Source organism: Aulonocara stuartgranti (genome assembly GCF_965226115.1).
Source record: "Aulonocara stuartgranti genome assembly, chromosome: 8".
Taxonomy (NCBI): Eukaryota; Metazoa; Chordata; class Actinopteri; order Cichliformes; family Cichlidae; genus Aulonocara; species Aulonocara stuartgranti.
In genome coordinates this window covers 2,062,501-2,076,117 of record NC_138959.1, presented here as the reverse complement: position 1 = coordinate 2,076,117, position 13,617 = coordinate 2,062,501, and the positions used below count along the sequence as shown (strand labels likewise).

The following is a 13,617-nucleotide window of genomic DNA, read 5'->3' as shown; positions in this document are numbered from 1 at the left end:
CTCACCCTGGGTCAACACACCTGAATCAAATGATTAGTTCATTATCAGGCCTCTGGAGAACTTCAAGACATGTTGAGGAGGTCATTTAGCCATTTGAATCAGCTGTGTTGGATCAAGGACACATCTAAAACCTGCAGGACACTGGCACTCGAGGCCTGGAGTTGCCTACCTCTGATCTAAACTGTCTGTGAAGTGTTTGGTAAAGCCAAAACGATCAGCTTCTTCGGGGTCACTTTAGAGTGACACATCACCTGATGGTGGGGTTAACTCCTAAAAGCCATCACGCTGACATAATAATTATAAAAATGGAGTCCTTACAGAAGAGGTGAACAGATGAGTTAAAATAATTCGAGGCTGCTCCTTCTAGCGGTCAGGTGCATCCGCGTGGAGGCGTCCTGCAGTTTCCTCTCAGTTTGCTTTTGTTAAGAAAGCTCCAACTACACGAACTCACAGAGACCATAGATGTCCTGGAATACTTTGAAGGTGACGTCTATCAGGACAGACTCTTATCATCTCTGTGTTTTAATTAAAACTTTTGTCTTATAAACTAATGAATATTTGCAGCCTGTGGGCTTCTTCCTGTAATTAATCCATAGCCGTGAAACAGGAAGCGAGCCGCTGCTGGGTGCCTCTAATCAATATTTACAGGCATGGCGTGCTAAGAAACACCAGGGGGAAGCTTGCTTTGAGGCGTGTTGAACTGAAAAAAGAAACTGCTGAAGAATGGCAATCATGAAAAACTGAACACAGACACTTAAGATCAAGTGTGAAATATTTCAAAGGCATAAAAATGTGTGATGCGTTGTGGATGTTTGAGCGAAATGGATGATTGTGCCTCACAGAATGACAAAAGTCAAATATTCAGAAATGTTTAGCATCTTTTTCATTCCTCGAAATTGTCAAGTCGACTTCAATTTCCTCCCCCCATGCGGTGGCAATTTTGTGTCACCTGCTAGCAAGTCAAAAATAGAATATGTAAGAGGAGAGCTCTGAATAGTTTCTCCCTCCTCACTCATTGCCACAGGTGTGATAAGTGAGGAGGGGCACGAGTCTCCTGCAGAGTCTCGACCCTTTCAGGTTTTGTTTTCTGAGTCATTATTAAAAACCTGTTCAGTGCAAAAAGCAAAAGGCAGTCAGAACAAAGAAATGTGCTTGGAGAGACAAGAGACAAGCCTCTCGGTTGGTTTAAATGTTCCAAAGAGTGCCGATGCAGGATTTGCAGAATCGTTTTGGGGGGCGAAATGTACGAATGTATAAAATCTATGTAGTTGTGTTGGAAAGGGCAGAGGCTGGTGAGTTTTTGAATGCCTGTCCAACAGCATCTTTAAAAAGCCAGCTTGGTTGGTGCAAAGCCAATATGTTGTCATGGTTACTCGTCAGTCCCATAATGATTTTATATTCAAGTGCGTATATTGTGCTCGAATAATTGGAGGGAAAAATTGCCTGCATTTAAACTGATTTAAGTGGCTACGCTAACGTTGTTTAACGGGTCTACACTTCGGTCCGGCGTCAGGTGACCTCAGTAGCGTGACCCACTTTGATCCACTTTGATCGCGGTTTAAACATTTAATAGGGAGCTTTGTTCAGAGTGACTTGCAGTAAAGTGCAAAACAAGGAAAATGTCGCTTTCTATGATTCCAGGCAGCAGAACCTCACAAGAGCAAAGCCGGAGCTGCTCTGGCTGCAGAAACAGGATGTGACTGAGCCCATTAGCTGCGGTCGTTTTAGCGAGCAAGTTTATATCCCATAAAACCCCAATTCTGAAACATTTGGTAAGATGTAAAATGTAAATAAACAGAATGTCGTGGTTTGCAGATCTCATGAGCCGAATTTTATTAGCAGTACATGTATCTTTATTTTACTATATTCTATCCTTCAGCAAGTCTTTTGTCCCATCTTCCTTCTCTCTACCTGCCTGGTAACAGGCTTCTTCCTGTTCAAAGGGAGTTTTCCTTTCCCACTGTTGCCAAAGTGCTTGCTTATAGGGGGTCATATGAGTGTTGGGTTTTCTCTGTATGTATTATTGTAGGGTCTGCTGTACAATATAAAGCACCTTGAGGCGACTGTTGTTGTGATTTGGCGCTGTATAAATAAATTGAATTGAATTGGCTCCACCCGAGCACCGCACTGCCTGCTGGGTAATACTCGTAGGATCAGAGGCGGGACAACACTTCCTGTGTTGGGGCGTTGCTTCCACAGATCGACGCAGATCAGTGGAAACGCTTGAGCTCACCTCTGAAAGACTGTGAATGCTTATGTACATGTCATAGTTTGTGTTTTCATTTCAATAAATTGTGGGTAGAACTTAGTGAATTGACTCCATTTTGGAACAACAAGCATCTGTGAATACTTTGTAGATGTGCTGTACATGCACTCGCTCTGCTTGTTTCTGAGACAAAAGCTCAGTATGAACTTCTCACAAGTAAAATCCAGTTGTGTAACTTTAGGTATAGAAATACTGAATATTAATATCAGTGTCTTCACCCTGAAGCAGGTGGAGCTTTAGTGTGAGGGCGGCTCCAGAATCCAGACAGAAACACACAAAGACCACGAGAACACCTCAGCTGTTTGCTTCTCATTTATTATCAGGATACAGCAGATAATGATTCACACCAGCTATCAGACCTCCACCAAACAGTCAGTGAGACGTTAAATCTGAGTGTGCTGAGCTGCAGACTGAGGAACATCTGGACCAACCGAGAGCTTCTGAGACAGCCGACAACATCCCAACCTAAACTAGCAGTAACATCCTGACACAGTGTGGCTCAACGTGGAGTCCGGGTCCTCCAGAAAGCACACACATGCACTCAGTGGACCGAGACTCACAGCAGAGACCTCTAGAGGAGGAACGTGTTCATTGCAGCTGCTCTCATACAGGTTAACTACATCAGCTCATACTGGTCTCTGTCCATCATTTCACTCCACCTGCAGGCAGCAGCTCACTCACACTCTGACGGCTCTTCTGAAATATTTACATCTTCGACTGACTCTGAAAGTTAAAGATTCTCTGGAATTACATGATAAAGGAAAGAAAAGAGATCAACACGAAATGTTCTGCTGTGTTTGTCCTGCAGAGTTACTGCACAGGACGGATCTTCATGCTGATGGTCTTCAGAGAGTAATCATGACCTTTCCACTGGTGCCAGGCCACACCAACAGCATAGATAGTGCCATCAGCTCCCCAATGATAAACCCCATTAGGGTTTGCATAGTGACAGGCGTTGTACCAGAACGCCCCCAGAAATGATTTTGCACAGTTCCCTGGCCAGCTGTCCTGGTCTTTGTCAAATGTAGTGAACTTCTGTCCGTTGTGATAACTCAGGGCATCTCCTGCAGAAACACAGATGAACAATCACAAAATTACCACTAATCCCAGTCAGACTGGTCTGCATGTGTACCGGGAGTGTTTTCAGTGGGCCATGACACAGACTGGACTCATACTGGGGAGTAAAAAGCAGCAGGTGCACAGTTTGAATCATATGTGGTTGACAGACTCCAGTTTGTTCATGTGAACTGGGAGACTTCGTCACGCAGTAAAGTCATTTTCATTGGTATGTAGCTGACACCAGCTTTATTTATCCCTGAAGGCACATCAGACAAGCCAAGTAGTTAAACTGCAGGTGTGTCTATGGTCCTGACAACATCCAAAGTCTTGATTTTAGTCCTTTTTCTGTAATAATTGACTCAGAAACTGAAACATGGGAAACTGAATCAGCGCTTATCTGTCGAGCTAATTCTTCAGGTTTCTCACATCGTGAAAAGAAACCACTGCAATAAACTGTTGATTTTTAATAATCATCTCAAAATGAATAAAATAAGATCTGAATAAACAGCAGCCTCCTCATGTCATCTTTGAAAGCTCAGTGAAAACTGAAGAAATGAGAGCAGAGGACAGTGATGGAAGCTGGTTCCACAGAAGAGGGGCCTGAAAACTGAAGGCTCTGCCTCCCATTCTACTTTTAAATACTCTAGGAACAACAAGTAGGCCTGCAGAGCGAGAGCGAAGTGCTCTAATAGGCTGATATGGTACTACAAGGTCATTAAGATAAGATGGGGCCTGATTATTTAAGACCTTGTATGTGAGGAGCAGGATTTTGAATTCTGGATTTAACAGGAAGCCAAAACAGGAGAAATCTGCTCTCTCTTTCTAGTCCCTGTCAGGACTCTTGCTGCAGCATTTTGGATCAGCTGAAGGCTTTTCAGGGAGTTTTTAGGACTTCCTGATAATAATGAATTACAGTCGTCCAGCCTGGAAGTAATAAATGCATGAACTAGTTTTTCAGCGTCACTCTGAGACAGGATATTTCTAACTTTAGAGATGTTGCGCAAATGGAAGAAAGCAGTCTTACATATTTGTTTAATATGTGCGTTGAAGGACATGTCCTGGTCAAAAATGACTCCAAGGTTCCTCACAGCGTTACTGGAGGCCAAGGTAATGCCATCCAGAGTAAGAATCTGCTTAGATACCATATTTCTAAGCTTTTCAGGGCCGAGTACAATAACCTCAGTTTGATCTGAATGAAGAAGCAGAAAGTTAGCGGCCATCCAGGTCTTTATGTCTTTAAGACATTCCTGCAGTTTAACTCATTGGTGTGTGTTATCTGGCTTCATGGACAGATAGAGCTGGGTGTCGTCTGCATATCATCCTGCCTGGTGTTTGGTACTCAGGGGCCACGACTGAGAACAGGGAGGCTGCACAGAGGGTCATTAACACTGCCCACAATATCATTGGCTGCCCTCTGACACTCCTGGAGGCCATCGCCAGATCCTCCTGTCTCAGAGACTCACAGGCGACCCCTCAAACCCCGCCCACCACCTGTTCCATTCTACCCATTCCTCTTCTTTGTTGATCTTTTCTGTTCATTTGTGTCATTGTACATGTACAATGACAATAAAGGCGTATTCTATTCTATTCTATTCTGATGCTACACTGACCCTGTGCCACTTCACTCACCTGCCCCTCCGTCCTTGAATCCAGTAACAGTCAGTTTGTATCCGTCACATTCAGCATCCACCTTAAATGAAGAGTAACGAGCGAACACTTTCTTCCCTTCAAAGTCCTCCATGTCCACCAGCAGCTCACTCTTTTGCTTGGATGTCATAATGTTGATCACATCGAGACCTACATTCACACACAAGCACACAGTCAGAAACATGCAGGGCTGTTTGGTACAGAGCTGCAGATCATCCAATAAAACTCTCACCGAGCCAGTACTCTCCAGCAGCGTCACCAAAGCCCATCTTGTATTGATCCCAGGGTCTGTAGAAGTTCACCGTGCCGTCCATCCTCCTCTGGAACACCTGGGGGAGGAGGCAGCAGAAACATCTCTGGTTTCAGGGAGCACAGATCTGGATTTACAGCAGTGCTCCTGTTAAATGTTCCCGCGCTGACACTTTTTAGTTACAAGCACTCACCGTCCAGCCTCCTCTTTCTGAGTCCATGTCACAGTACACCTGCACACAAACACCTGTCACACTCTAGCTGCTTAAAGACGTGGACATGAACAGGACCCAGAGTCCCAGAGAGGGTGGACTGTACCTGCACCGCAGACCTTTCTCCAAGGGGATAGATGGTGTACACGCCGCTGCTTTGGCTTCTGTCCTGGCGGCGGATGTCGCTGCAGTCCCTCGGCTGGATGAGCTCCGTGCAGCTGGTCAACGCAGGAGCGAGGAGGAGGACGATGAAGACCGCTGGCAGCTGGAACAGAGAAGAAGCCTTTCATTTGCACAATATTCACTTCCTACCAAGCTCAACAAGCCTGTGATTCTCCCTCAGCTTTGCCTCTCAGCTGTGCTGAAGTCTTGTTTAGGCTGCACAGGTGTGGTTCAGCCAAACCCCCCTCTCTGTGCTCACTTCTTAGTATAGTCCTGTTGCCTTTCATTGTAAAGTGAGTTCATGCTTTGTTATATTGTTGTATTCCTGTTGATCTCTGACCTGCACAGAACAAGAACCATTCTGAACCATCCCCAGAAAATCCAGACTTAAGTTACCTGGATAAGAGGAAATCCTGCTTGGTGGCACAGACATCAGGAGGAGGCTATGTTCAGAGTTAAGATGGAGGCAATGTTCCCTCTAATGTTTCACGTGTCTGAGCGAACGCACAAACTCCCTGAGCGTCCCTTGGAACACTGTGAGCGACAGCAGACGTGTGCACTGTGGTCACGCCAGCATCCAATCCATCCAAGTTACATATTTATTAAAATAATCAAATTACAGCATTTACATTTATGTTAGACGACTTTTAATTAACTGCTTTAGCCCACTTACAATGAAAATGTAAACAAATCTTGTTATGTTAACACTATTGGAAGGAAAAATAACTTGAACTCCAATTTTGAAAACACAACTTTATTTATTTCTTTTCTATAAAGCTCTGACTGTATTATGAGTCTGTGGTCTGGGAGAGAGTCGGTAACTCTGTCTGCAAATACAGTAAATAATGACCAATGTTGGGCAATTAATTATATAGTTACTTCAAAAAAATAACTGATTTATGCAAACAACAACATTTTTTGCAGCTGTTTACCTAAAAATGCAGCCAAGGTGTTTTTTAAACAAACATTTCAAACTATTTACAGAACAATCAGCTGTTCTGCATCAAATCTGATGCCACACAAATTATTTGTGCCGCTCCAAAAATAATTTCTGTCCACTATGAGATGAAGGAGAACAGCAGCCTGATACCTGCAGGCCTGACAGCAGCAGATGTATCACTCCTGTAACACCTGTAGCATTCAGTAGTCGCCTCATTGTTCTGACACACACAACAAAACTATTGACTACACTACACACTGACCACACACTAACTACACACTAACTTGTTATGACCCAGTGATGTGTTTGTTGGTATTGTGCATCCCACCGGAGGATGGTTGGTGGTATTTTCCCTTTTCTTTCTTTCTCCCTCTCCTAGAAGGTGGGCACCTAGGCGTGGCTGCTAAGTATCCGGGTGGAGTCTTTACCTATCCTCGGACTGGATAATTGATGGACCACCTCCAGTACTTAACGTCCGGATGACAGACACCTGGCAGTGCTTTTGGGGAACCCCGTTGACTCGATCACGGAGTTGTGTGTGTTGTTATTGTAGTGCAGGCTGGAGTATTCACGTGTACCTCTAGCCTTGCCATGTAAATAATTGTAAATAGGTTAACAAGTGGCGGTCACTTTTTTTTTGTACCTTTGCTGTATAACTTTCACTGTCGCAGCCTAGTAGGCGTGAGAAGCCGTTTCTTTTGTTGAACAAGTTTTCTCCTGTTTTTCGTTAGGTAATTAGGTAAGAGACTTGTCTTTTGTTTTTGTTTTCTTTTTTTTCTAGGGAAGTGTAGGGAGTGGGTTTTAGGGGGTTTTGTTTATTGTTTTGGCATTGCTCACTGCCGATGAAAATAAATGGCTGCTTAAATACTTGACAAAGGTGTCTTTGTTGGGGTTTGTGCGTGGGTGGGAAGTGAGTGGGGCAAAACTTTTGTTGCGTTTGATTGCTTGCCGGGACCAGAACGTAACATATTGGGGGCTCGTCCCTTTGGTGGTTCTTTTTGTGGCTTGTTTTCTTGGTTGGCGGTTTTTTCTTGTGTGGGGGGTGTGTGTGTGTGTGTTAGGATGGAGTTTAAGTTGGAGGACTTCACTCTGAGCCCGTCTGCGGAGAAGTTGGGCAGGTGTAAAAAGGCTGACCTCTTGCTTGTTGCTGAATTCTTTGATGTGACTGTGCCGTTGACTGCGAAGAAGAAAGAGCTTAGGGAGCTCCTGTGTGTCCAGTTGACGGACAGGGGGTTGTTTGGTGAGCCGGGTCCTGCAGGGGGGGTTGAGCTGGGGGCTGTTGCGGGTGTTTCTGCCCCACTGAAAAATCTCCCTTTTCCACCTAGCCCTTCTGTGGAGGAGCTGCGGTTAACGCTGCGCATTAAGGAGGTGGAGCTAAAGAAACAGCAGTTGGAGGTGGACGCTATGCACTTGAGGATCAGGGCTCTGGAGGTAGAGAGGGGAGCCTCTGTGTCTGCCAGTCCTCCTGTACCTCGGTTAGCCCCGCAGTCACCATCCCCGCAGGTGCCCTCCCCGGAGTCATCATCCCCGCAGTCGCCATCTCCGCAGCCACCGGCCCCGATGCCAGGTGGTGGCTTTGATGTGAGTAAACACATCAAAATGGTGCCGGCGTTTCGGGAAACTGAGGTGGATTCGTATTTCACAGTGTTTGAACGTATCGCAGGTGCGCTGCACTGGCCAAAGGATGTGTGGTCTCTTTTACTCCAATGTAGATTGGTGGGGAAAGCTCAAGAGGTATGCACCGCTCTTTCTCTGGAGGACAGTTTTGACTATGATACGGTGAAGGCTGCTGTCCTGCGCGCTTACGAGCTTGTGCCAGAGGCTTACAGGCAGAGATTTAGGGATGGGAAAAAATCCGCCAACCAGACCTATGTGGAGTTTGCCAGAGAAAAGAAAACTCTGTTTGATAAGTGGTGTCATGCTACGGAAGTAAAAACCTTGGAAGACCTGCGTGAGTTGGTGACGTTGGAAGAGTTTAAAAATCAACTACCAGACACTGTGGTAACCTATTTAAACGAACAGAAGGTTACGACTCTCGCCGCTGCTGCTATACGGGCTGATGAGTTTGTGTTGACACATAAAGTGGTGTTTTCGGCTCCTGCTCACAGTTTTCCGTCTTCCGGTGGCCCGCCCCGATGGTCTCCAAGGGGCACCCGCCGTGCCATCCCCTCATCCGTTGAGAACCGCGTGTGTTTTTTTTGCCATGAGCAGGGACACCTTATTGCGGTTTGCCCTGCTCTGAAAAGAAAAGAAATGACCAGGAAGGGTGCATCTCCTTCCCCAATAAACCTTCTACAGATAAACCCTCCTCCTTTGGGGGAGGTGATGGTACCCGAAAATGATAAAGTAGATGAGGAGTTTAAGCCATTTGTGTCAAACGGTTTTGTTTCCTTGATAGGGGAAGATCGGCGGGCTCCTGTCAGTATTTTGCGAGACACTGGTGCGAAACAGTCGCTCATTCGTGAGGGGGTTTTACCGTTTTCAGCTCAATCCTATTGTGGGGCTGATGTGTTAGCCTGGGGAGTTAGGATGTGTGTAATACGGGTTCCTTTACATTTGGTGCAGCTTTCGTCTCAGTTTTTGTCTGGTGAGGTTAAGCTTGGGGTGCGACCCCAGTTACCGGTTGCAGGTATTGACATCATTTTGGGAAACGATCTAGCTGGCTGCACAGTTTTTCCGTCGCCAGAAGTAGTTGATATACCACTTACAGATAATAGTGGTTTCGCTTGTGCCACATCAAATGCTGTTCCTTTGTTTCCTGTGTGTGCTGTGACACGTGCGCAGGCACGCAAACAGGGTGACTTGGTGGATCTTAGCGACTTTTTCTTAAGCGCTTCAGACCCACTGAGCTTGCGACCCGCCTGTGAAGGTACCCCTGTCTCTGTATCACTTCAGCCGGATGAGGAGACTATGACTCTGTCAGTAGATAAAGACAAGCTTATAGAAATCCAAAAAAATGATGAGAGCTTGTCATCTTGTTGGGCGTATGTGACAGAGCCTAAGAGTGGGAGATCTGCGTCCTACCTTATTGAGGATGGGGTGCTGATGCGCTACTGGACTCCCAGTTCTGGCTGCACCCATGAGGGAGTGCAGCAGATTGTTGTTCCGCAGTCGCTTCGTCCCCAGGTCCTAAGCTTGGCACATGACCACATTATGTCCGGTCACTTGGGAATCACAAAAACATATAACCGTGTCCTCCGTTATTTCTTTTGGCCTGGTCTCAAATCTGATGTGGTAAGATTCTGCCGCTCGTGTCACACGTGTCAGCTTGCTGGTAAACCAAATCAGGCGATTCCCGCTGCTCCGCTACAACCCATCCCGGTTGTTGGGGAACCTTTTGAACATGTCATTGTTGATTGTGTGGGTCCTCTTCCTAAAACACAGTCCGGAAATCAATACCTACTTACCATGATGTGTATTACCACTCGTTATCCGGAGGCCATTCCACTACGCTCATTAAAAACCCGTGGGATTGTGAAAGCATTAGTTAAGTTTTTTTCCACTTTCGGGTTGCCTAAACGCATCCAAACTGATCAGGGCACAAACTTTATGTCTAAAATCTTTGCCCAGGTCATGACAGAGCTCGGTGTCACTCATCACACTTCGAGCGCATACCACCCGGAGAGTCAGGGTGCATTAGAAAGGTTCCATCAAACCCTAAAAAAACATGCTTCGCAAATTTTGCACGGAGTCTGGCCGTGAGTGGGATGAGGGGGTGCCACTACTGTTGTTTGCCGTCAGGGAGACATGTCAGGAGTCTTTGGGGTTCAGTCCAGCTGATTTGGTTTTTGGCCACACGGTGCGCGGTCCGTTACGTCTCCTGAAAGAGAAATTTCTCTCAGATAGTCATCGGCCGAAAGAAAATATTCTGGACTATGTTAGTTTGTTTAAGGAGAGGCTACATAATGCCTGTGCTTTGGCTCGTGACATGCTAGCAAAGGCTCAGGTTAGAATGAAAACACATTTTGATAAGAAGTCTGTAGTACGGTTGTTCCAGTCAGGTGACCGCGTGTTGGTTTTCTTGCCGGTTGTTGGTTCTTCCCTGCAAGCAAAGTTTTCCGGTCCGTATGTCATTGAGCGCAAACTAAGTGAGACGGATTATGTGGTGTTAACCCCTGATCGTAAGAGGAAAAGTCGCGTCTGTCACATCAACATGCTGAAGGAATACATTGATCGTGACCGCTCTAGTTTGGCACCTGTTGTGTCACCTATTGTGTCGGTATCCGTTTCTCAACCCTTGTATAGTCCCGGCGATGACGGGTTGGATGACAGGCACACCTCTGTTTCGGGTGCGCGTCTTGGGAACTCTGAAATCTTGGCTGACTTGGATGCCTATTTGGCGCCCCTGTCTGATCCCGCTAATTCTGATGTCCGTGAGCTCATTACAAACTACTCTGCTCTTTTCGGTGACATCCCCACTCAAACGCATGTATTAAGTCATGATATTGATGTGGGTGACCATAAGCCCATAAAGCAGCATGCATACCGGGTAAATCCCACTAAGCGGGCCATTATGCAGCAAGAAGTCCAGTATCTTCTTGACCACGGTTTTGCTTTCCCCAGTAATAGCTCCTGGAGCTCACCATCACTTCTCGTTCCAAAACCCGATCAAACTCCCCGTTTCTGTAATGATTTCCGAAAAGTAAATGCTGTTACGAAACCCGATTCGTTTCCTCTCCCACGTATGGATGATCTGGTCGATCGTGTGGGTTCGGCAAACTTTGTAACCAAACTTGACCTCTTAAAAGGGTACTGGCAGGTCCCCTTAACTCAACGCGCATCAGAAATCAGTGCCTTTGTTACACCCGATCATTTTTTGCAATATACCGTCATGCCGTTCGGGTTGAGAAATGCCCCCGCCACATTTCAACGACTGATGAACACTGTGTTACAGGGAGTCGTAAATTGCGAAGTGTACCTGGATGATATAGTGGCCTATTCCTCCACCTGGACTGAACACCTCAAGATTCTCAGGGAAATATTTGACCGGTTGCATGATGCCTCTCTGACACTGAATCTGGCTAAGTGTGAGTTTGGAAAGGCGGTTGTAACTTATCTAGGGAAACGAGTAGGACAAGGTAGAGTCCTCCCTGTTGCTGTGAAGGTGCAGGCAATAGTAGACTTTCCAGTTCCACAGACTCGCCGGGAGCTGCGGCGTTTTTTTGGGCATGGCAGGTTATTACCGTGGGTTCTGCAAAAACTTCTCTGAGGTAGTAGCCCCGTTAACCAGTCTTGCCAGTCCAAAATCGCCATTTGTGTGGACAGAGAAATGTCAGTTCGCTTTCGAAGCTGCTAAAGCTCTCCTTTGTAGTGCTCCGGTGTTGGCCGCCCCTGATTTTACACATCCGTTCAAGCTTGAGGTGGACGCCAGTGTTTTGGGGGCAGGTGCAGTGCTCGTGCAGGAGGATGACAATGGCATTGACCACCCAGTCTGCTTCTTTTCTAGAAAATTTCTAAAACACCAACTGCATTACAGCACGATTGAAAAGGAAGCCTTAGCCTTGCTATTGGCCTTGCAGCACTTTGAAGTGTACCTGGGATCTAGTCCTGTTCCAACCATTGTGTTCTCTGACCATAACCCTCTCCAGTTTCTATCTCGGATGCAAAACAGCAACCAGCGCCTTATGCGTTGGTCCCTACTCCTTCAGGACTTTAACATTGAGATCCGATATAAAAAGGGCTTAGAGAACGTTATGGCTGATGCCCTCTCTAGGGCTTAAATCAAACATCTTTGTGTGGGGTTGGATGTTTGATTTTTTTTGGGTGGGGGAAATTGTTATGACCCAGTGATGTGTTTGTTGGTATTGTGCATCCCACCGGAGGATGGTTGGTGGTATTTTCCCTTTTCTTTCTTTCTCCCTCTCCTAGAAGGTGGGCACCTAGGCGTGGCTGCTAAGTATCCGGGTGGAGTCTTTACCTATCCTCGGACTGGATAATTGATGGACCACCTCCAGTACTTAACGTCCGGATGACAGACACCTGGCAGTGCTTTTGGGGAACCCCGTTGACTCGATCACGGAGTTGTGTGTGTTGTTATTGTAGTGCAGGCTGGAGTATTCACGTGTACCTCTAGCCTTGCCATGTAAATAATTGTAAATAGGTTAACAAGTGGCGGTCACTTTTTTTTTGTACCTTTGCTGTATAACTTTCACTGTCGCAGCCTAGTAGGCGTGAGAAGCCGTTTCTTTTGTTGAACAAGTTTTCTCCTGTTTTTCGTTAGGTAATTAGGTAAGAGACTTGTCTTTTGTTTTTGTTTTCTTTTTTTTCTAGGGAAGTGTAGGGAGTGGGTTTTAGGGGGTTTTGTTTATTGTTTTGGCATTGCTCACTGCCGATGAAAATAAATGGCTGCTTAAATACTTGACAAAGGTGTCTTTGTTGGGGTTTGTGCGTGGGTGGGAAGTGAGTGGGGCAAAACTTTTGTTGCGTTTGATTGCTTGCCGGGACCAGAACGTAACAAACTACACACTAACTACACAAGATTTGCATTAAACATCGCAAATCTCTCACATCTCAAACACGCCGTCACTTCTAAAACTTCCCCCTTCCTAAACCACTAAATGCAATGTTGCCATATCATTTTTGATTGGTCCACGTGGTACATTTTTCCACCAATAGGAAAGGGGGGGGTTGGTGTTGTTTCTGCTCACAGGCTTTTGAGCGTTTTCCTTATAAAACGCCGTTTTTACCGTTTCTTCCTGCAGTAAATATAAACAACGACAGTATTCAGGAAGAAAACCAAACATTGGAGATATTTTTATCATAACTCTGGTTTTACGTGGCCGATCAACACAATTTAAAAACTGGTATAAAGTCCACACTTTTCCCGACCACTTGTCCTGCTCACATCTCCAATGGTTGTACATGTTGTCAATAACGTGGCTTCACTCCACATCAGCCGCTTTGCTAAAACACCGGTGTTGGCACATAAGGACGCTGTCATAGCCTGTCAAAGACGTTGATTAGCTGCGTATATACGAATGTGAATTGCATTATTAAAATGACATACACTCTACATAAAGTTATTCTCTCTCTATCTATTATTACTTTAGAACTTCTTAAAATGATATCCAGTATAATTTGTG

At 45.7% G+C, this 13,617-nt stretch overlaps 2 protein-coding genes across 8 annotated transcripts in view; one reads left to right on the top strand and one right to left on the bottom strand.

The window, feature by feature from the left end:
• Nucleotides 1–13,617, top strand: part of grid1b (glutamate receptor, ionotropic, delta 1b) — a 601,213-nt gene that overhangs the window by 387,122 nt on the left and 200,474 nt on the right. The window lies entirely within an intron of this gene.
• Nucleotides 2,566–13,617, bottom strand: part of LOC309713230 (microfibril-associated glycoprotein 4-like) — an 11,592-nt gene continuing 540 nt past the window's right edge. For both annotated transcript variants that reach the window (XM_082544673.1, XM_082544674.1), the window contains exons 3-7: nucleotides 5,540–5,698; nucleotides 5,416–5,454; nucleotides 5,205–5,301; nucleotides 4,955–5,122; nucleotides 2,566–3,330 (exon numbers count right to left, since the gene is read on the bottom strand). In XM_082544673.1, coding sequence (XP_082400799.1) covers nucleotides 3,077–3,330; nucleotides 4,955–5,122; nucleotides 5,205–5,301; nucleotides 5,416–5,454; nucleotides 5,540–5,698 — 717 coding nt within the window. In that variant the 3' untranslated portion in view covers nucleotides 2,566–3,076. The remainder of the gene's footprint in view (nucleotides 3,331–4,954; nucleotides 5,123–5,204; nucleotides 5,302–5,415; nucleotides 5,455–5,539; nucleotides 5,699–13,617) is intronic.